Raw genomic sequence first — 22,752 nt, forward strand, 5'->3', positions numbered from 1 at the left:
AGAAGGCTTGAGAAGTGTGTTTCTCTGTAAGGTTCCACTTTCATTTAGTAAACTGTGTAAAATATCCAGATCAACTAATAGTCAGAAGCAAGGTCTGATATATTAAACATGGAGAAAATAATGGTGGATGTCATTAAACATTTTTCAATTTCAGATATTTCTAATGCAGTTGCGTTTTTATGGTTAATTAGAAGTAGTACCAACACATGTCTCTGCATATGACAGTCATATAGCTAATGAAAGATGTCTAATGTGTCACAATCCTGCATAAATCACAAGTATACAACTTCTGTTCACACTCTGGTGAACTATGAAGAACTTCTTAGTAGGAAAACAAACACGGCTAGTGTGTCTCTTCTATTGACTGTATCACAGCTGAGCTTAGAGATGACATTTGTCTGTAGAAATGAGTTCTCAGTTGATGGATGAAAGGTTTTGAGTAAATACAGGCTCCTAACAGCAGGCTCCTCTTGTTCTCACTGTTGTCGTTAATCAGCATTTTGGAAATGAATCTTCTAAAGAACAGTTTTCTTTCTCTTCTCTGCCCTTTATATCTGTAGATGTTTGATTGGATCATGCACAACAAGGGACTTTTTCTGACCAGCTACACCGAGATCGGAGGGAACCACCAGCATGCTGTGGAGCTGCAGACACAGCACAACCACTTTGCTATGAACTGCATGGTAAGAGTCAACCTGTTTCTTTTGTTTTTGTTTGTTTGTTTTTTGCTGCTTTTTCTGTGCTCACATACATGTGTCAGTACTATCAATGGATGACTAAAATAATGGAGGAAAAACCTCTCCTCTGTGTGCTACACAATGTGTTACAAATTCTTCTGTCCTGTTTCTGTTTCTCATACGACTCTTTTGAACAAAGCCAAGACTTTGCATTGTCATTGCCCGTCATGGAGCCGTTCCCAGCATTGACCCATTTTATGGCCCCTGTGCCGCTCCCACAGTTTAGCGCTGCAGTCTGTGGCTCAGCTCTGCATTTACATCTCTGCTCACTTGATCTGCTATATTTATTAGCCAGTCTGACAACTAAGAAATACAGCTGAGGACATTTGATTGTGTCATAACCATTCTTATAGTATCATGTTCTGCCACAAAAAGTGCACCGCTTCTTATCTGTGTTTTGTTATTACAGTTTTATTGCATCCAGCTCCCTTTCATTAATTAACTTTTAATGGATTTATTTATAAATAAGCAATAAACCAAGCCTGAATCAGGCGCCGGTTTGCTCTAGGCGAAGGGATCAACACACCATTACCTCTGATTCAAACTGCAGCCACCTTTCCACAATAAATAAAATGATAGTCAAGGGAGAAGTAAACACACAGCTTTGGAGGCCTTCAAGTCTCTCATGGCTTTACTGGTCTAACAAGCTGCTGTCAGTGACAACGCAAGGCTAGTCACCGCCCACAGGTAACTCAAGCTAAAACCCACCACAAACCCCTGAGAATACATTGATGGAAATTCTGTGTGCTTGAGAATATGATCACACTCTGCCCACACGCATATCCGCACAGTCAGGTTAGCTCTGAGTGACCACTGCCACCTCCACCCATTCTTTCACAGGAAGCTCTGCTTCCTCTTCCTGTTGCTTGCACGGCAGAATGGAAACACACAGTGTCAAACTGTGATTATAAGTGTTCATGTACAAAGGCTACATAAATACTGTTATTTTCGTTAGGATTTTCCGCTATGTGCAGATTTTTACAGTAGAAAACAGATAAAATATGACATTTATTTGGTAGTTTGACACTTTTTGAAGCACAGTAAATCTGTGCTTCAAAAATATAGCATTTTTTATCAATAAGGATTATAGTGTTTAATCAGTTATCATTGGGGAGGATGTAACTATGTTAAGTGGCGACTAAATGTTAAGGAGGACTGTGTTTTATCATTTAGGTGTTGAACGTCTCCAGCTTTAAGCGGTTCATGTAGTGATGTTGCTGTTATGCCCCCTATGGGATGTTCTTTGCAAGTACAGCTGGTGAATTACAAATCTTTTACATCTCTAGTCATTAACATTTTTCACATTTAATAAGGCGACTCATGCAAATATTGCAGGTGTACTTATTTTCATTTTGATATCAGAATACATTTATAATATTGACATTCAAAAAGTTGGACAAATCTAGATACGATTCTTTAATATTGGTAAGAAATTCAATATGTCTCAATTGTGACTCAGGAAGTAAAGCCTCAGGTTTGTTTAGCTTATGTCTTCTTTATCTAAGTGATGTAATTGTGATTTAGTTGTACTTATCGATCCTTGTTTTCAAATATAATCCGGTTTGCTATATTTTTTAAAGTTTTAAAAAAAAAGTAAGGTAAAACACAACATTTTGTTTTATATATGGTACTTTATATTCAGCTCACAAAGCATCGGACAGGAATAAATACAGGACTTGATCATTTTTATTTTACAAAACAACAAATATCTCTACATTGCTTAGCTCTATGATCATATGTTTCTCAATCTCCTAGCTTTTTTCACATGCCAATACTAAAACCAATGTACACTGAGGCATAAATATGTACAGATTCAAAAACACAAATTTTTCCATCATATCTTTTATGTTCAGAAAGTCAGACAGAGTGCTGGGGTCACCAGATTTTTCTGTTTTCTCTAACAGGCAACTAGTCACACAGCCCAACCTTCTGCTGAGAGATGTCTGTTTTATTTTTGCCATTTGCTTATAAAAGGTTTGTATTTATAAAAATATTTTCAGTTGTCATAAACATGGAGAGTCATGTTTGGAAAACTAAGTACACCTGAATAATTTTTTCGTTAAGTTAGTCTTGTTTTAATGTTTCATTTGGTAAGGTACGTATACATAGCGTTTCGGTTACCGGGGAGACTGAAACTTAAACCTGTGGAGTTAATCCAATTAACCTGCTCCTTGTGTTTCTTTATAAAAAGCTTAAAAGTTAAAATGTCGGTAACACTTTATTTGATGGGGCGTGCACTGGCATGACACTAACATGACACAATATCTGTCATGAACATAAAGAAGTCTTTATGAATGTCTAACTGTTGTCCTGAAGTGTCGCTGGGAAAATTATGACACTTTTATTGCAAAGTTGCTTTAAAAGTTGCATTAAAAGTCCATTAAATGTGCCAACTTTGCATTAAAAGTGTTATTTACCAAATAATTCAAAATTGGCTGTTTTAATGGATTTTAAAGCAAATTTTAAAGCAACTTTGCATTAAAAGCGTCGTTATTTACCGAATGACACTTAATGACAACAGTCATAGACATTCATAAAGACTCCTTCATGTTCATGACAGATTTTGTGTCATGTTTATGTCGGTGTCATGCCAGTCTTATACACATACAGTCAAATAAAGTGTTACCACAATGTCTTACATTCAGTTCAATGAGCAGGAAAAGTGGTCATTTTCTGATTTAGATAACAGTAATCAGTTCATGTTATACATTTATGTTTCAGGCTTTTGTGCATAGTAAATGGCATTGGAAATGTGTTTTTATTTTTTTTTACTCAAGCACATTATGTCATCAGAAACTTTCACATGCCAGCTTTGACTACATGTGTGTGTTTAAACAAGTATAAAAATACAATATTAAAATGAACAACAAAAATAAACGTAATCTATTCTTGAATTACAAAAATGTAAATATATCTTATCATGTAGAGAATGTCATAACTATATGATATTAATCAGTGTTATTTTGAATACAAAGCATATACACAGCGTGGTTGAATCCTGTTCTCCATCGACCATAAATCAACACTTGCAGTTCCAGTTTTTGCATGAGTTGTTTTTCAAGTCAGTGTAAGAAAGAACAAACGATTCTTGACTCATGTGCTCCTGTAAAGACACAAGGAAAAAAAGTGCAATTCAGACTATACCAGTACATGGAAACTATATGTGCTCACTTACACACTAGAATCTGAAAACACCTCACCTTAAATATGTCACAGTTCATTACAAACAGCTCTGGAGGAAAGGCTTGGTTCTCAGTTTTAGACACGTAGTATCTTGCTCCACAACTCTGGCCTTTTTAAAGAGAGACAATTAAAGAGTAAATGTCATGTTTAAGAACAAAAATATATATTTTTTAAAATTTGTGTTTCACTGTTTACAAAAATGTCATACTTTATTGGTACAAAGGTGTACGCTTTACTTTTTCTTACCGATTCCTTCAAGCAGTTTCTGGTTTTCCTGTATTAGTTCCTTAGTTCCTGACCAATCTGAGCAAAATGCCAAATATATCACTTTGCACATCAAAGTTTTGGTCTGGCCATTTTAAGTGGGTTAAATGCAGTAATGTGCAGCACAGACTTCAAATTTTACACAATTTGATCAGTCTCAAGAAATGTCTGCCATTTTTACAATATTTTAAATGTACTTACAAACAACGCTCAGACTGAGCACTACTGCAACCAACAGTAGGCACAGCAAGGCCAGCCCCAACGTGGTTCTCTGGAAGAACACTAGTTATCAGAGAACACGTTACAAACACTTCTGCTGGGTTTTTACCCTGGAGTATTTGCTTTAACTGCGCACTGCTTTAAACTTGAAGCACATTACCTAATTGCTCTGTTTTCGGCGATCCTATGCTTCCATTCGGCAGAGGCCATCTTAAAGTCATGTACCTGCTAGGGAGAGGCAGACTGTTGATCGGTGGACAGTTGGGAGTGCCATTACTTTGCTGGGAGGCCCTGTTCGCCGGCTGAGTGGCTCCTCTTGGCACCGACACAACCTCTCTTCGTCCTACATCAATACCAAGAGTGTCTCCGTTTTCATAAGTGTCATCTTGGTCTTCCCACTGGTCAGGATCCATTGCCATGTATGCATTGTCTGGACTCTCGCCTGGTTGAGGGCCCTCCATTGTTGAACCACAGGGCCGTCTGTGAGTCAGCTCATGTTCCGCGTGCCTAAAATACCTCACAGGTGTCTGTGGATGCAAATAAACTGGTGGGCGGGAGAGATTTTCATCTGCATTCATCAAAAAAACCAGAGAGAAGCCATCTGCCTCTAAGACGAACCGCTTAGTCTCTAGCATTAAAGTCAGAAAAATATGATTGTTGATTAATGTGCAATGCTGCAGTATTCTGCTTAAGAGCATTCACAACTAATCAAAGAATTGAAAAGTTTATCTGTAATCAAGGTCACACAAGCTGCACATGTGTATAGTGTTTTTCTGCCTGGAAACGTTTACGTAAAGAAACATAGGAAACATTGGACCTGCAGTCTGGTTATTTGCCTGTAGTTTGTATACAGGGAGATGTGTGGTAGAGATTGGTATTATTCCAGTAAAGACCTTTGGGTCATGGGTTTGCATAAAAACATGTTAAACAATACTATCCCATATGCACAACTGTGGCCTTCATTGTTTTGGAGGATTGTCTTTTTCCCACTAAGGAGAGAACAAAAACTGCTCTTGAAACAGTTTTCAAGCATCTAAATATCAAGAAATAAAAGTTGTGTTTTGGTTGTTTATTATATTACTTTTATTTGATCCATATGATTCCACTTTTGCTGGTATATGTGTTAGCATCTGGAGTGTTTTTTGTTTTTTTCTGAGCTCAATTTAGAAATCTTGACTCCATCCCTTTTCCTTTTTTTTCCGCTTTTGTTAAATTTGGCATTATCCTCCATACTTTGTGTATTTCTGCCTGCTTTTACTCCACCACTTATTCTTTGATCCTTTGCCAATCCTCAGTTTGAAACAAAACACCTTTTTCTGTTCCTGTTAAACCCATCCGCACTGTCTCCTCGTGCATTTATTTTGTATAAACACCCTATGTGTTTTGAGTATTCCGCTACGTTGCCCCTCTTTACCCTCTCTGAGTGTATAAGTGCTTGTGAATTGGCATAGATGTTCTTAGGGTCTCGTATTATCTTTTTTTAAAAGAACTGTGACTGTACAAGACTGATTTTGGCTGTGCAAATTCTGATTATTCTCATAAATAGTTTTTAGTTCTTGACACTGTCTTCCAACAAACCAAACTAGGAGGATTGTCTTTTTCTCAGGTAAAGATATAAATATATAATAGGTAAAGATATAATAAAATATATGCAAACGCTAGTTTAAATAATGCAAAAGGTACTTTATCTTTTTAGATTTTCCACACTGAAAATGTATAAGCAGTTTTCTGCTGTCATCCTCTTTTGAGATTGAACTGTTTTTTGGGTTGTAGAGGTTGTTGTTGTTTTTTTTTTTTCCACATGTTGTAATTAAAACAAGCGACCTCAGTGCCATAATTTGCTCCAGGACCCGTAATTGAATAGAATAATAACTGGCTGTTAACACAGTTGTTAATTAGCATTTGCTGAGCCATGCCTATCTTCACAAAACAGCTTGAAGCAGGTACATTAGAAAAAGCCTAAAAGATTAAAAGGTAAATGGCCTTTTTTATTAATCACACGTGGGTACGCTTTCCAAGCGGATGACTTTTTAATGTCCCCAAAGGTGTTTTCGGGTGCGTTTGTAGGATTTACGTGTATTTTGTTTAAGTTACCTTCTCTGTGAACACACTTGTGGCCACAGCGTTTTACGAGCTGCACGTTTCAGCTGCTCTGTAGCAACACAATCAGGCTTAATTATCGGAAAACACAGTTGTGGCTTCATGCATCAGGGTGCTCAACTTGTAACAAGAGTGCAGTGAGCGCTTTACCTGAAACCCTGCTAATTTATATGGTCAGAAACGATAACATGCTTGACCTACTTACTGTTTTTTCTTTTACAACTCTTTCGTTGCCCCTGTTTTGAAACACAGAATGTGTATGTGAACATCAACCGGATCATGTCAGTTGGAAATCGGCTCCTGGAGTCGGGCCACTACGCCTCCCAGCAGATCCAGCAGATCTCAGGCCAGCTGGAGCAGGAGTGGAAAGCTTTTGCAGCGGCGCTGGACGAACGCAGCACTCTGCTGGAGATGTCTGCCAGCTTCCACCAGAAAGCCGATCAGGTGCAGTCACGCCATTCAAATGCACGTCTTGTGATATCAGCAGGTAAAACAATGGGAACATTCCAGCTGTTGGCAGGATACTTAGATGCTTTTGTGTCATTATAAGTCCAAAACAAATCTGTTCATCAGCAGAGCACCTCCATCCTTCACTCACTCAAAGATACTTTAAGCTAATCCTCCTTTTTTTGTCCCATTTTTTTCTTGTAAATGATGTTTGGGTTCATTTGGACTAACATAATAAGCTTTAATACAGCATACAAAGGTGCTCCAATGTTTCATGGTGGGAAAATGTTTTCTAACAGTTGTATTCAGCCTTATTTTGACCAGTTTACCTTCCTTCGTGTGTTTACTGCATCTTCTACGCTGCTTAAAGCTTTAATTCACCAATGGCTCTCATCTTGCTGCCATTAGATGGAAGGCCACTTATTGGTAGATTTGCAGCTGCACTTTTTTCTTCCAATATTGAGATGATTAACTGAGCAGAGGTTAGTCAGATGTTCAAAACAAAAGCTGTGAACTTGAAACTTTTGTGAAAAAAACTTTGCAAGGTAGTACAGGTTTTGAAAAACTGTTGCAGATCTTGGCTAAGCTGAAGGTAGACAATGTACATAACGAAAATGAAAACAAACATTTTATTCTTACTTGGTTGAATGATCATGAGTCAGTTTTATTGTTCTCAAAAACCTTTCGCAATAAAAAAAAAAAGTGCTGCAGTGTTCCGAGTGCATATTTGAGGTGGTGGTGTGTGCTATGATGTGTTTGTCTTGGTTATTTCCTAACCAGTACATGAGCAAGGTGGAGCCGTGGTGTAAAGCGTGCGGAGAAGGAGAGCTGCCCTCTGAGCTGCAGGATCTAGAAGATACCATCCACCATCACCAGGGGCTGTATGAACACATCACCACTGCATACTCAGAGGTCAGCGCACCGAAACAAGCACGCACAAAAACAAAAACAAAGAACTCATATGCAAAACACTGAGGTTTTTATGAAGATAACTCATGTATGCAAAGTTGTAGAAAATATTTTTCAAATGTTCTCACACGCACGAACATCATGCAAATTATTTCAACTGATCCTTTGTGCTTAGCTAGAGCTGTAAGCAGTAATAAACACTATAGTGTAATGAGGGTCCTGACAATGTCAAACATTATGATACTCTTTGCAAGAGTAAAACACACAAAACAAAACAATAAATTTTATTTATTTTTTTATTTTATTTTAAATCTTTAGATGTTTTCCAGCATGTGAAACCACACTTCCTTGTCTCCAGGTGAGCCAGGATGGCAAAGCCTTACTGGACAAGCTGCAGCGACCTTTGACTCCGGGAAGTGCCGATTCGCTGATGGCGTCGGCGAACTACTCGAAGGCGGTGCACCACGTCCTGGACATCATCCACGAGGTGCTGCATCACCAGAGGCAGCTCGAAAACATCTGGCAGCATCGTAAAGTTCGCCTGCACCAGCGCCTGCAGCTGTGCGTCTTTCAGCAGGACGTGCAGCAAGTAAGTGACGGGATGCAAATGTGACAAGAGAAAAAGAAAAAAAAAACCTTTACTGAGATAGACGCTGCAGGAAGGTTCTGTTCAGCATTGCCCCCTGCAGCAAACACACCTGCTTTGCCTCTTTGCTTCTTAGAAAAGACAAATAAATTTGGCAGCTAATCTGTACGATATTGTATTAACGTCACTGTGTAATTATCTGTATCAGCAGCTTTTTTAGCGCTCTTTTTTTGCATAAGTCCATCTGTTGGACTGTCTGGACAGCCTGAATCTTCCATCAGAACTGCCGATTTGCTCTGTCGTGTCGTCTCTCCGTCTCCACCCTGCAGGCATCTGCCCTTCTCTGCACTGCTTCCCTTTCCACTTGGGTTTCTCAAGCTTTCCCTCTTTATTGTCTGTGTTTCTGCCTCTCTGCGCTCCTATCCGCTCTTTCATCACCCCTTTCTCTTGGTAGTGGTTTCCATGGTGATGCAATTTACTGTCACATAAAGTGTCGAGAGCATTTGGTTTGTCCCTTGAAAACATTCTCTCAGAGACCTTGAAATCCCTTTCATTGCCACAAATGGGGTGTGTCCATGTATTTTGATTGATATTAGTGTAATTATGTTGGAAGATTTGTAGCTTATCACACCCACATTGGAAATGTTTGCACTTTACGCTGCGTTGCATCTGTTGGTAATTGTTCGTAATTTAAAATATTAAAATAGAGGGAATGAGAAGAAAGTGGGACAAATTGAAAAAGGGATTTTGCAACATTAGAGATATTAAATCTATAAATTGTTCTAAGTTGATTTATTTACAGCCTTGTGGGATTTTTTTTTGCACCCCCTGCTGACTGACATTGTGTACTGCTCTATCACAAAAAGCTTCTATTTTAAGTTGCTGGGATATTTATCTGCTTCAAGGTGCTGGACTGGATAGAAAACCATGGCGAGGCCTTCCTCAGCAAACACACTGGTGTTGGAAAGTCTTTGCACAGAGCCAGGGCTCTGCAAAAGAGGCATGAAGACTTTGAAGAGGTTGCACAGGTGAGTCTTTGCAGTTATTGTTTTCTACTGATGCAAAACCAAGATAACCTTTTGTTTGTTTGTTTGTTTGTTTTTTTTTCTTTATCCCCATTCCTAAGACATTTATATTTCTACCTTATAAAACACATGAAAGCCCACCAGATAAAATTCAAGATCATATGTGATGTTTATTACCGATGTCTCAGCAACTCAATTATTTGTTGATTTGTTTGAATCTTTTTTTTGCTGCAGTGACACAGTTTCACACTGCAACACGTACTTCCCAACTATTAATGCATTTATTAAGTGGAAATGAATCAGATATTGGGACAAAGTCACATGGTGCACAATTATTTATTCCCCTGAGGTCATTATTTCTGTAACCCCACAACTTTAATGTAGGATGTAGCTCTATAGGATGGCAATGGAAAAAAGGTTGATTTAGTCATCACTGTGATGATTTTATGTTATGCTGGATCAACATATATTTAGTTTGCTAGTACAGTAATGAGCTGATGCCGTGCAATATTAGAAACAGGCTCATAGAACCACAGATCATCAACTGTACAATACATTCAGTTCCAGGTAATGTCCTAAAGGTTTGTAGAAAATAATATTTAAATAAATGCTACAGTTACGTTTATTCTTAAGTGACAGGGGTGATTTTGCAGTTATTTCTTAATTAGTTTTTTATTCTCCTGCCTAAACAAATGTGCTCAAATTAATAGTTGAATTTTTCAGAAATTTTCAGATTAATTTATTTTAATGATTTTCACATATATCATTTTAATTGATAGCAACACGTGTTCTGCGTAGATATGTGCTTTAAAACTGGTTGGATGAGTTGTCAGGATGTGGCGCAGATATGCTTTGTTTAGCACTCCGTGTTTTAATTTTCAGAACACCTACACCAATGCTGACAAGCTGCTGGAGGCAGCAGAACAGCTGGCCCAGACTGGAGAGTGTGACCCAGAGGAAATCTACCAGGCCGCCCACCAGCTAGAGGATCGCATCCAGGACTTTGTGCGGCGTGTCGAACAGCGTAAAGTCCTGCTGGACATGTCTGTTGCATTTCACACTCATGTTAAAGAGGTATCTCGTTCCCTTCTTCTTGGTTCACCTGAAATCAGGTTAAGCTGCAGTGCTGCATTCAATTTTTACCGAAAGTAGAAAAGCATGATCGGTCCAGGGACACTTTTTATTTCCTTGCGGAATTGCAGATGAATAAAATAACGCCAGCTAATTAAAGGCGAAATTATGTTGAGAGACATCCTATAATTTAAACATTTTACGGCGTGGCTTTATCGCTCTTAGTGAAACCTGCATGCTAGGAAAGCTTGATCATAACCGGGCGTCCTGGCTGTTAATAAACCACAGGCAGAAATAAGCGAAACTGTGATGCAGATATCTTGTAATAGAAGCAGGAAGGGGTGCATTTCTTGTTCAAGTATGATCAACAAGGTAAATCTGCCATTGGCGAACCCACAAACTATCCATTTTCAATTACAACTAATAGACCAACTACAGACATACACAAAGAAAATGAGTTTCCTCTTATTTTCGCGTGATGACATGCAAGACCTGTGTTGTTTGTATGTTCACTTATCCCTCAAGGAACTCTCTTTGTGCTGCAGATTTAGTTTTCATCAAGGCTCACCTTGATATTGTCAGTCAAAACAGAAGCACTGAATATTTAGGTAGACGACTAATAGATGACAACCACAGTGAGAGTGGACTTAAATTGAACTGAATAACATGAATAACAACGTCAAACCTTAGAAATGATATAACAGAAAGCTTTTGTGGTGTTAAAATCGTCTGTGAAATTATGTCTGTTAAATTGTAATAAGTATGTGAAAGGTGCTATATAAATAAAGTTTACTTACTTTACTTTTTACTAAAACTACACCTTTTTTTAAAACCTCGTTGCACCATTTCATGAATCTGCTGCTTGTTGTTGAGCTGATAAAGAACTGCGTATGTACTTCTGGATTTTTTTAAAACCTTTTTTTTCTTATTTTTTCTGCCTGTTAATTTTAGCTGTGGACATGGTTGGAGGAGCTTCAAAAAGAACTGCTGGATGATGTGTATGCTGAGTCGGTGGAAGCAGTGCAGGACCTGATCAAGCGATTCGGTCAGCAGCAGCAGACCACCCTGCAGGCGACAGTCAATGTTATCAAGGAGGGAGAGGACCTCATACAGCAGCTCAGGTGAGCGAGAACGCTCAGCTTAACTGGGGAATTGCAAGCGGTGATGATTCTCCCTCGGTGGGGCGAGCCAAATTTATGCACACCTCCAGGATAACAATAGTTCACGCACAATTAATAGAATGTTACACAGTGTATTGGAAAGTGATCGAGTGAGTCGTGCAGACACAGTTTTCCAAGCAAGTTTCAAAAGCTAGAAAACCGCGGCGTTTCCAGTTGCAGTCAATGTCGATTGCGTTTGCAGAGACTCTGCTATCTCAAGCAACAAGACCCCTCACAACAGCTCCATGGCCCACATTGAGAGCGTCCTGCAGCAGCTGGATGAGGCCCAGGGTCAGATGGAGGAGCTGTTCCAGGAAAGGAAGATCAAACTGGAACTCTTCCTGCAGCTCCGCATCTTCGAGAGGGACGCAATAGACGTGAGTTGTTGGAAAATTTCAAGGTTTATGTTTTCCAGATTGTTTTTGCTTTGAATATTTATAAATAAGATAAAGAGCAAACATACATGTGTGGGATTTGATGGGAAAGTAGGTACTCTGTAACACACACACACAAAATAATTTTTATATGGTAAAGGTGCGTAACAGCAAATCAAGGGGGATTCTGAGCTTATGGGCCGTTTCATAATAAAAGGGAGATTTAGTCCTGTAGGGAAGACCCCTGCTGGTTTAAAGCTCGGCTGAAATCACAATACGACTCTCTCGTTTGCTACTTTTGAAAGGCATTTAGTTCCACTTGATGCATCACATCCACTTATTCATTCAGTTTTTTTTTTTTTTGAAACAGCGGTCTATGTTGTATCCACTTATTTCTGAGCATCCCACTGTGACACTGAATGCTTTGCTTAGCTGGTGCTAGGATATGATGACAGTTTTATTTCAACATTTTATTTTATTTCTCATATGAGCCATCGAATCAGACTCTGTAAACCACTCCCAATGCGTGGAGCAAGAATAAAAGCTTAAGGTGATCCAGGCTCTTTGGATGTTGTATCACATGTAAAAGTATGAATTGTGTAAAAAGTAAAATGTCTAATTTCATGCCACATAACTTATAGTATACTCCTCCTTATAGTATACTGAGATTTTTTTAAATCTCAGTATGTGTTTTTGTGATTTTACATGATAGGCTAACACAATGGTTTAGTTTTTATTAGTTTTTTTTAAAGAAATAAAATCTGAAAAGTGTCGCATATATTTTTATTTTCCCATAATCTGATTCCCCAGAACAAAAGCCAGCACAACTATCCATTTTCTTACACCCTTGTCCCTTAGTGGGGTCGGGAGGGGTGCCGGTGCCTATCTCCAGCTAGCGTACTGGGCAAGAGGCGGGGTACACCCTGGACAGGTCGCCAGTCTGTCGCAGGACAACAGAGAGACACCCAGGACACACAACCATGCACACACACACTCACACCTAGGGGCAATTTGGAGAGGCCAATTAACCTGACAGTCATGTTTTTGGACTGTGGGAGGAAACCGGAGTACCCGGAGAAAACCCACGCATGCACAGGGAGAACATGCAAACTCCATGCAGAAAGACCGGAACCGGGAATCGAACCCAGAACCTTCTTGCTGCAAGGCAACAGCTCTGGCAGCACAGCTAGTTGCCTGTAAATTATTCTCATTAAATGCAGCATCAACCAAAAGGCGAGTAGATTAGTCTGTCCAATCTTCCCTATTAGTTGTGCTCTTTAAAGGTCTGACTTTTACTTTTAAAGGTCATTAGTTCTTTAAGTAGTTCATCACAAGCAACATAGGAGACACAGCAGACATGTAGAATACTCCAAAATAAAACTTCTTAGTTATTTTTGTGGCTGAAAACTGCACACCCTCTTGAACACACACCATCCACTGAGTGAAACATTACTGTAGCAGCTTCATGATGTTGGGATGTTTTCCTTTATCAGGCAATCTAGAAAGAAAACTGGTTGCAGAACATTTGGGGTGGAATTTGAGGGGTCTCACCTTCCAGCTGTATAGCAAATAGCAAAAAATAGCTATAAAGCAAAATAGCTACATAGCAAAAAAATATAAATGCAACCACAGAGGGGCTAAAAATGCTTGTTTAACACATTTTCCGTATTATTTGCAATTTTTGGGACTGTTGTAGAACTACTTATTCATTAAACAATGATGCACCACTTTGTGTTGGTTGACCACCTAAAAAATGCAATCAGATACGCCAACGATTGTATTTCTAATATGACAGAATTTTTTTTTTTAAATTAAGTTGGCATGAACAGTTCTTCAGGAATTAAAAGGCTCTGTCGTGTTTTGGGTCTCTGTTGTCCAGAAAACCAGATTAGCTCTGCACGTCAGGCCAGGTAAAGGTGGTGAATCTGCTAATCACACTCAAAGTGCTGACGTACGCCCACAAGCACACATGCAGACACAGGATTAATATGACACAGAGCTCAAGCATGAAGATGGGTGGAGGACGGATTTATTTTCCTCTTTTTTTCCCTGCTCCCACACACACTTGTGAAAGTTTGCAATACGGTACCTCCTCCTGGCATGACTGGTGGTGTGAGACCGTGTGTCTAAGAACAAGGTGAAGGTGAGATATAGCCTCATCCATTAGTTCTTGCCTGGCTGAGGTTCCCCTCCTCGCAGTTACGCAAAGCCAATTAAAAAAAAAATTAAAAATAGAGAACAGGGATACTAACAGTGTCTCCTCCACTCATTAATTGTCCTGATAGATGAAGGAAATGGTATTTTTGTACTCAGAAGGCATTTTACTCAACTGTAGGAGGAGAGGAAGACAAAGTTCAAATGAATGCTTGGTGAGTTGTGCAAACCTTTCTGCTAATTTCGAAATATTGTTGTTGTTATTGTTTATAATGGGGTTATTTGTATTATTGGGTACAGAACTGATTGTTAATGTTATCCTGGAACACAGGATAATATGGAAAGCTTTCCTACAGAGAACAGTCCAAGAAGTTCATGTCCCTGTAGTCTTTGTTTTTCAGCAAGCAGATTTTATTTTGTAGATAATATTGTATAGCATTTTGTTTATATTATTGATAGCAATGCTACAGGTGTCAAAATATATCTTTGCACCTATAAAGCTATATTTTATAGCTTGGCTTTTTGTTGAGATTTAACAAAGGAATTTTTGTTCCTCGTTTTTTTGGGATCAATCGTAGCTTTCCAGAAAATCTTGCAGTGACTGTTCATGTGCCCACAGACATTTAAAACATCATGTAAGCAACTGGAAAATAATATTTGTCCATAATGTTAAGAAAATGAAATGAAAAACTATACGTCAAAATGATTGTTCACATTTGGTTAAATTGCTGTGTAAATTGATTTTAATAAGTGGCCAAATTGCTGGAAATGTAACTTGTGGAGATCTGTTTAGTTTCATTATGGTTATAAAGTGAAATGTGTATATTAATTTGACCAAAAGATGATTTAGGTTTCATATTAATTCTACCAAAGAGTGGGTTGAACTTCTACTTAATAAAAAAAGGAAAATTTGTGTTTTCAATCAAATCTCAGTATAGAACTTAATCTACATTACTGCTTGTAATGATTAAATCTTTTGTCAAAGTTTGAACGTTGACTGTGAAGAATCCATTCTAGAACATAAATAAAGGAAAATAAATACTGTGTCAGCTGAGGAGATCCCATCCCTGATGTTTCAGGAATCTTTTACTGATTGCATCTCTGTTTTGGCCCAGATGCATAAAGCTACAAAACCTTGTCCACCCAATTTTTTTTTTTTTTTTTTTTTAGCATTTCTTTGTGTTTCTGTTTTTGCTCTACTCTTGTCCTCTTGAGAGGAGGTCTTCTCAAAAACAAGATGGAGGCCCCTCAATTGAGAGCAACAGCTGCCAAATCTTCTCATTTTTATTAATGCACAGAGAGCAAATTTTTACCACCATGTGACCATCACTCATAAAAACCGTTATTGCTTTTATACTATTGTTCATGTTTCTTTCAAGTTTATAAGGCCTTGCAACAGCTGAACAGAGCGCAGCTTTGGGTCAAGCCCAACATTTGTTCTTGTCACTTAAAAACTTGCCATGATTAGATGTCACCTTCATGAATCACTTGTTAATAAAAAAGAGTACAGTCTCTGTAATTGTAGTCACTTAAAAAGACAAATCTGACAAGAAAAGCCTAATTTACCTTCATGCCAAGGCCCAAATCTTTATTTTAGACAAATTCTGTCAAAAACATTTCAGCAATGGTCCATCAGACCACCTTGTTTTGTTGTTTTTTTTTAAAGCTCTGTGACAGACAGAGCTGAACAGCACCAGGACAGAGGGACGCCCAGTATCATGATTCAGGCGGCGTGGGCAGTCAGTGACAAGCACCGGCATCTCAGTACATCTGCTCCGCCAGCCGTGAAATACCACGTTGTTGTGTTGTTGCTATTTGTTACTATGGGAGTTATCAAAATTGTTTGTAGTGTTTAAAGTTTAAATAGTTTCAACAACACATACTCTGAGATTCACATCCGACCGTAACGCTACATCTGCAGAATGTCTTTTGGTCCAACTTCCTCAGTTTTAGGAGAGCAATAGAGGTAAAAGAAAGGAATCCTTTTTGCGTATGTATGGAATGCCTCCTTAAACTGATGAATTCAACCTTTTTTTTTTCTGTCCCTCAGATCATCTCAGACCTGGAGTCATGGAATGAGGAACTGTCCAAGCAGATGAATGACTTTGACACAGAGGACCTGACCCTGGCTGAGCAGAGGCTTCAGCACCATGCAGATAAAGCACTTACCATGAACAACCTCACCTTTGACGTCATCCACCAGGGGCAAGAGCTGCTGCAGTATGTCACAGAAGTCCAGACATCTGGTGAGAGAAAAACATTTGGAAAAAAACAGCAAATACCCTGGGACACGCAGGCACTTTTCTGAAACATCATAGAAACAGCAGCTCAGAATCTGTAGCCATCATAAGAGCAACCTCTGCATTTGTTTTTTTTTTCTTTTTATAAAACATCCCATTTTGACTTCAGGGAAAAATTAAAAGGTTGTTCATATATTGCACATAATAATTATTTCAAGAATGCTGTCATAATAAATGGCATTTTTCTGCTCATGTTTCAAGTTAAAAGAATCAAATACAATTGGCATCATTCATGTCATGAATGTTAGTTTTATTTTAATCCAATACAATTGCTAGTATTTCTTTGCCATGTAAGCATAGAATTTACATATAAAAAAGAATGGTTAGTGGCATTGGACTGCTTTTGCTTTTGTTACAGCTGCATATTTAAAAAAAAAATCACTGGAATAGAAAGATGGGGGGGGGGGAAACAATAATTATATGTTGGCTTAGTAAAGTCTTTATTATTCCAGGTGTGGAGCTGCTGTGTGACAGAGACGTGGACATGGCGACGCGGGTTCAGGACCTGTTGGAGTTCCTTCATGAGAAGCAGCAGGAGCTGGACCTGGCTGCAGAGCAGCACAGGAGACACCTGGAGCAGTGTGTCCAGTTAAGACATCTGCAAGCTGAAGTCAAACAGGTACTCACCTTATGGGATTGGAAAAAAAACAAACAAACACAAGATTGTATCAGTAAGAGACAGTAATACCGCATGAAAACAGGCAAGAACAGGCCACAACAATGTTCAAGTTTAAACTTTTTACATCAGGACATGACTTGTAACGTTCACAGGAGTCTAATAAAAAACAAAACAGTTGTTCTCAGACAGGGCTGAGGCTGGGTTAATTATTGGAAACTCTTTCTAACAATATATTGTTACAACATGCCACAATTACAACAGAATGTGTTAGTGTGTGTTAAAAGGTCACAGCATGTTCTGCTTGCACAGAGCTGCCAATACATGACTCAGCCCTTGTCAACAAACTGTGTTTTTTTCTTCTTTTTTATTTCTGTATCTCTTTCCTTATTTCTTTATATATTTATTTCTTTTTCTTTTTCTCTTTCTATTTTTCTTTGTTTATTTCCTTCTCTTTCTTCTTTCCTTTCTTTGTATGTGTTTATGTGGAGTACAGAAGTTATTCTTGGCATCAGAATTTTTTTTTTAACTTAGAAAAATATTGACTTTAAAATTTTAAGAACTGGTGAAGTTTTTAAACAGATTTTTAGAAATTCATGACACAAAAAAGTTCAAAGTTTGTGAAAGCTTACGAATGCATGAGGAAGGAACATTTTTTTGAAATGTGAGGATTTTGTTTCAAGTTTGGGGGACAGCAATCTCTTTGCACCTGAACTATTTCATGGGTTGTGAGTAACACAAAGGGATACGGACGGTTTACTTTTATTTATACAACTTAGTGATTAGTGATTTATCAATTTTTACATCCACTATGGTCTTTGGAGGCTATAGGTGCCTAGAGGCACCCGGCTGATGACCTCTACTCTGGGACTCTGTGTATTAATAGGTGTATTTTCCACATTGTTACCTCTATATCGATCTAAGCCAATACAAACGTAAACCTAAACTGTTTTTATCACAGGATAATTTTTTTTCTTTGTCCCCTTTATACAACAACAAAGTTGTGTCTGAACTTGTTCCTCTTCTCTGCTTCGAGAACAGGAATTCAGATAATACATATTTATCAGAAAACGCATCATGAATCACAGAGAGAAGAAGAGGGATTGTTGTTTAAGCGAAGCGCGGATATTCCCCACTTGTTTTCATTCAGTGCTTGTGCACAATTACAACATGACACTCATTTGGGGCAATTTTGCCGGCTGACGTTTCAAAGCAAAACAAATGATTATAGAAAACATGTTTTTTGTTTTTTTCAATACAGCTCTTATCATACTGATGCAGGCAAGTAGAAGCATATGGTTCATGAGTTTACATGGAAAAATTGGGCAAAAGCCAAAAGAAACAAAAACGTACTTTAGTAGAAAAAAAATAATAATTCTAGACACATTGCAGCAAGTGGAATGATTTGCCAGAAAGATGACTGCATGATAAAATTGTGCAATCTCTAACCATTACTGTACTTTTTTTTTTTTTGTCTTTTTATTGCGTTATGTTTTACCTGTAAGGGCTTCTTTGTGTGAGTAATTTAAAATAGGTGTGTCCCAAATAAATGGTAGCTACGGCCAAAACAGGGATTAATAGAGGTTAGTGCATCAGACTCGCATGAGAGAGGAAGGAAAAAATTGGAGTGGTATGACTGTTTGACGGGAAAAGTACATTTAATGGATTTCATGCCACCACAGGACATTGCAGGCATAATGGAAACATTGTCCCAGGAGTCTAACGCAGGAGTCAGGGTTGCATCATCACTTTTATAGCTCAGCGTCAGCTACGGTTCTGGCCGTCACCCACACAGCAAGTGTGCCTGCTGAGTCAGAGATGGAGGGAAATGTCTTTGTGAGCGTGCCCTCCGGCTAGAACTAGGCCGGGAAAGCAATCTTTCAAGCTGCAGGCTGCGTGTGTGAGGTGGAGAAGGGTTGTTGTGGTACGGTTGGTGGCAAGATTACCCAAGAGAGGGAAAAGCGTAGTCGTGAAGAATAAATCCGACGTGTCAAGAAGTTTGCACTCGGAGAGATTTCAACTTAGATACAGGGCCGAAGTAGAGAGAGGGAAAAAAACATGCATTAAGTTGTCTTTTTAATTAGCTTTTAGGAGAGAATGGAAAAAAAAATTCAGACCAAATACTGAAACTACAACTAAAGCATGAACAATAAATGCTTTCTCTGTGTGTTGCAGGTTTTAGGTTGGATCCGTAATGGGGAATCGATGCTCAACGCCGGTCTCATCACAGCCAGTTCATTACAAGAAGCTGAGCAGCTGCAGAAAGAACATGAACAATTTCAACATGCAATTGAGGTGAAATCAAATAAATTGATTTTTTTTGTTTGTTTTTTACATTTTTTTTAATCTGCACCTCTTTTTATAAAAAAGTGACACATCAAGTAAAATTATAAATAGCTTATTTCTATGTCTCTCCCTCATTTTTCGCTCGTTATTTTTTCCTAGTCTTTGCCATTGAGTATTCCTTTTGCATTCCTTTGAACTCAGTCAAGGTTTGCTTACTTTAATGCGGGCCTGTCCCTGACCTGCTTTCTTCACAGATCCCATGCACACTAATAAGATTCACTTTTGTTTTGTTTTTTTGCAAAAGTGTGGGTGTAGAATTTTTAGCTGCAGTAGTACAAGATAAACCCTAAAGGTCCTGCAGATAAAAAATGAAAAAATTATGAAAAAGCTCCATTATATGCATACTGCACAAACACGGGACCAGCATGAACCTAGGACAAATTTTGAAAACATTAATCCGTTTTTATATGCTCGATTGATTGTTTAATAATTGTTATCTATTTAAAGTTTGTTTTTATCTCATTCTTAATGAAGAAAACCCACCAGAGTGCGCTGCAGGTGCAGCAGAAGGCAGAGGCGCTTCTTCAGGCAAACCACTACGACATGGACATGATCAGAGACTGTGCAGAAAAGGTGCAGTTTGCTTTTTTTAAGCATATCTATGAAAAATAATGAAAATCTGTGTAGGCAGCACAGTGTGGGTTTCGTCATTTCTTTGGAAATCTGATGAGTTTTGTTTGACTTGAAGGTGGCGGATCACTGGCAGCAGCTGATGCTTAAGATGGAGGACAGGCTGAAACTGGTTAATGCGTCTGTGGCTTTCTACAAAACATCTGAACAGGTATTTTTTGTCTGACAGGACACAAAAGTGCATCTTGTTTGATGCTACTAGGAGAACTGTAGTGCTATACCAATTATCTATAGTAGTCAATAGGGAGTTGTGCACAAGAAAATACAGAACTATAATTTTGTTAGTTTATTTGAATATTGAAAAGTTTTGTTTTGCTGGTCATTGGAATCAATTGTACACGATTTTTGCAAGCGAATCATTTTTGAAATAACGATGAATGAGCTGAATGTCATTTGTATGTTCTTTTAGAGCAAATTTAAAAGCCGCGTCGTGTTTGTGTGCTTTAGGTGTGCAGTGTTTTGGAGAGCCTCGAGCAGGAGTACAAGCGAGAGGAGGACTGGTGCGGTGGTGCTGACAAACTGGGCCCAAACAGTGAGACGGATCACGTCACCCCTATGGTCAGCAAGCATCTGGAGCAGAAAGAGGCATTTCTCAAAGTGAGACCAAAAACTTCAGATATGAAAATAAACGCCCACACATGCATTTCTGTGATTTCTGAGCTGATCCGACGAGTGATCATTTCCTCCTCCCTCCATGGTCGCAGGCCTGTACGTTAGCCAGGCGTAATGCCGATGTGTTCCTGAAGTACCTGCACAGAAACAGTGTCAACATGCCTGGCATGCTGTCCCACGTGAAAGCTCCAGAGACTCAGGTCAAAAGTATGTAAACAACAATACTTGGATAAAATAATTCTCTGAACTTTGCGTAGCCTTTTGTCCCTCCTGTAAAATCCTAATCAAAGCTTTACAATTTGCAGACATTCTGTTGTCGAATTAACCATGTTTTTGTGTTGTTGTATCAGATATCTTGAATGAGTTGCTGCAGAGAGAGAACAGAGTCCTCCACTTCTGGACCATGAGGAAGAGGAGGCTGGACCAGTGCCAGCAATATGTGGTGTTTGAAAGAAGCGCCAAGCAGGTGTGTTCTTGTGCATGTGTGTGTGTCTCTGTGTTTCTGTTCAATTGAGGATTTAGCGCGATACGACCGCACTTGTAGAACTTGTGCAGAATATAAACCTGCAATAATAGTAGCTCTAGAGAAGGAGCTGAGACCAGCAACTCATGTTGGAGAATATGTGGACAGGACAGCTAATAGTTGTATTTTCAACAAATCTGATTTTTATGCAAATTATTGTTGAAAGAAAAGCATAAGAAGTCCAATTTTCAGTTTGCTACGTGTCATTTTGGTGACAAATTGAAAGATTAGACTTTTTTCAGATTAAACTCAAACCCCAATCGGACTCGGACTCCAGACTCAAATATAATTGAGAATCTGTGGCAAAACTCTAACACTGATGTTGACAGATGCTCTTTAACTAATCTAACTTAGCATGTGCTATTTTCCTTAGAAGAATGGGCAAAAAGTCACTGGATGGGCAAAGTAGGCTAAAAAGTACTGACTTTGGATGGCTGAAAAGAAAGGCTCACCCCACTTCTCAAACTTTCAGTTAGTTTTTTTATCAAATAAATGCACAACTTCCTGTTGGTCTGTCACATAAAATCACCACATAATACACTGAGGATGTAGGTTTTAACATGAAAAAAACAGAATACTGCAACATCACACAAATAGAGTAGTTTTGCAAGCTATTGCTGTATAATCCCATGCACTTAGCTCCCCCTTGTGGTGTTTGGAAAACACAATATTAGAATATCATTCCTTGGCCTGTAAGAATGAAATTACATCACACTTGTTTTCTGGAACACAGCTATTTTAAGGCTTTCCAGGTTTTATCCCCAGGGTGTGAATGCTTTTTGGACTCACAGTTTGACTGGACCAGTTCTGCCATTTCAGGCCAGGGCAGTGTCACCTCCAGGGCCTGGTTTTAAAATACACAGGCCATAAAAAAAACACACTAAGTAGGGCATTCTACAATTCAAAAGAAGAGAAAGTGAAAAAAAATGTGACAAAACTATTTTCTTTTTGTAAATAACTAGCATTTTCTTATGAAACAACTGCATGTTTAATAATATAGCCATCAGTATTGCAGTAATTTGTGTTAGTAGTGTTTGTAATCTTAAAATGCAATCGATAATTTTCATAAATGTTATTCTGTAATTTTATAAAGGACTCATTTTATCAAATAAAAGTAGGTTCTGTAGTAAAGTTTTTCTTTTACAATCCCTTTATTGTTTATTTAAAATATTGTTCAAAAAGTTTAAACTGTTGTCTTAAGATTTGAATCCTGGACACGTAGGACATCACTGTGTCGCCTCTGTCCTCTCTCATGATTGGTCGTTTCGCCAGGCTCTGGAGTGGATCCACGACACCGGGGAGTTCTACCTGTCCACTCACACGTCCACTGGGTCGAGCATTCACCACACGCAGGAGCTGCTGAAAGAGCATGAAGACTTCCAGATCACAGCAAAGGTACGTGCAGGTCCTACGTTCTCTGGCTTTTCTGCTCGTGGCGATTCTCTCTGTTTTTATCTGATTATTGTGTTGTGCTCGCTCAGTCAGTCCGGCGCTCT

General features: G+C 38.6%; 2 protein-coding genes across 9 annotated transcripts in view; one reads left to right on the forward strand and one right to left on the reverse strand.

The window, feature by feature from the left end:
- Window positions 1-22,752, forward strand: part of triob (trio Rho guanine nucleotide exchange factor b) — a 97,610-nt gene that overhangs the window by 43,499 nt on the left and 31,359 nt on the right. For all 8 annotated transcript variants that reach the window (XM_008432167.3, XM_008432168.3, XM_081597708.1 and 5 more), the window contains 17 exons: window positions 561-683; window positions 6,756-6,947; window positions 7,731-7,862; window positions 8,218-8,448; window positions 9,351-9,473; window positions 10,353-10,544; window positions 11,493-11,662; window positions 11,904-12,078; window positions 16,280-16,475; window positions 16,982-17,148; window positions 19,321-19,440; window positions 19,966-20,064; window positions 20,180-20,272; window positions 20,569-20,718; window positions 20,826-20,940; window positions 21,084-21,199; window positions 22,529-22,651. In XM_008432167.3, the coding sequence (XP_008430389.1) occupies window positions 561-683; window positions 6,756-6,947; window positions 7,731-7,862; window positions 8,218-8,448; window positions 9,351-9,473; window positions 10,353-10,544; window positions 11,493-11,662; window positions 11,904-12,078; window positions 16,280-16,475; window positions 16,982-17,148; window positions 19,321-19,440; window positions 19,966-20,064; window positions 20,180-20,272; window positions 20,569-20,718; window positions 20,826-20,940; window positions 21,084-21,199; window positions 22,529-22,651 (2,517 nt within the window). The remainder of the gene's footprint in view (window positions 1-560; window positions 684-6,755; window positions 6,948-7,730; window positions 7,863-8,217; window positions 8,449-9,350; window positions 9,474-10,352; window positions 10,545-11,492; window positions 11,663-11,903; window positions 12,079-16,279; window positions 16,476-16,981; window positions 17,149-19,320; window positions 19,441-19,965; window positions 20,065-20,179; window positions 20,273-20,568; window positions 20,719-20,825; window positions 20,941-21,083; window positions 21,200-22,528; window positions 22,652-22,752) is intronic.
- Window positions 2,349-5,151, reverse strand: LOC103478367 (uncharacterized). Its single transcript, XM_008432159.3, has 5 exons — window positions 4,564-5,151; window positions 4,386-4,466; window positions 4,167-4,223; window positions 3,938-4,029; window positions 2,349-3,840 (listed from the first exon to the last, which is right to left on the reverse strand). Exons 1-5 carry the CDS (start codon window positions 5,099-5,101, stop codon window positions 3,757-3,759), a joined length of 852 nt encoding a protein of 283 aa, XP_008430381.3. The 5' UTR covers window positions 5,102-5,151; the 3' UTR covers window positions 2,349-3,756.

The sequence above is a fragment of the Poecilia reticulata genome, chromosome 16, assembly GCF_904066995.2.
Source record: "Poecilia reticulata chromosome 16, P_reticulata-male-v2, whole genome shotgun sequence".
Classification (NCBI taxonomy): Eukaryota; Metazoa; Chordata; class Actinopteri; order Cyprinodontiformes; family Poeciliidae; genus Poecilia; species Poecilia reticulata.

Excerpts from the sequence above, each read along its gene's own strand:
- LOC103478367 (XM_008432159.3), bottom strand. The coding sequence starts at position 5,101 with ATGCTCTTAAGCAGAATACTGCAGCATTGCACATTAATCAACAATCAT. Across the intron at positions 4,467-4,563 it reads GCCGAAAACAGAGCAATTAG|TGTTCTTCCAGAGAACCACG; the intron begins GTAATGTGCTTC and ends TCTGATAACTAG. Across the intron at positions 4,030-4,166 it reads GAAACTGCTTGAAGGAATCG|GCCAGAGTTGTGGAGCAAGA; the intron begins GTAAGAAAAAGT and ends CTCTTTAAAAAG.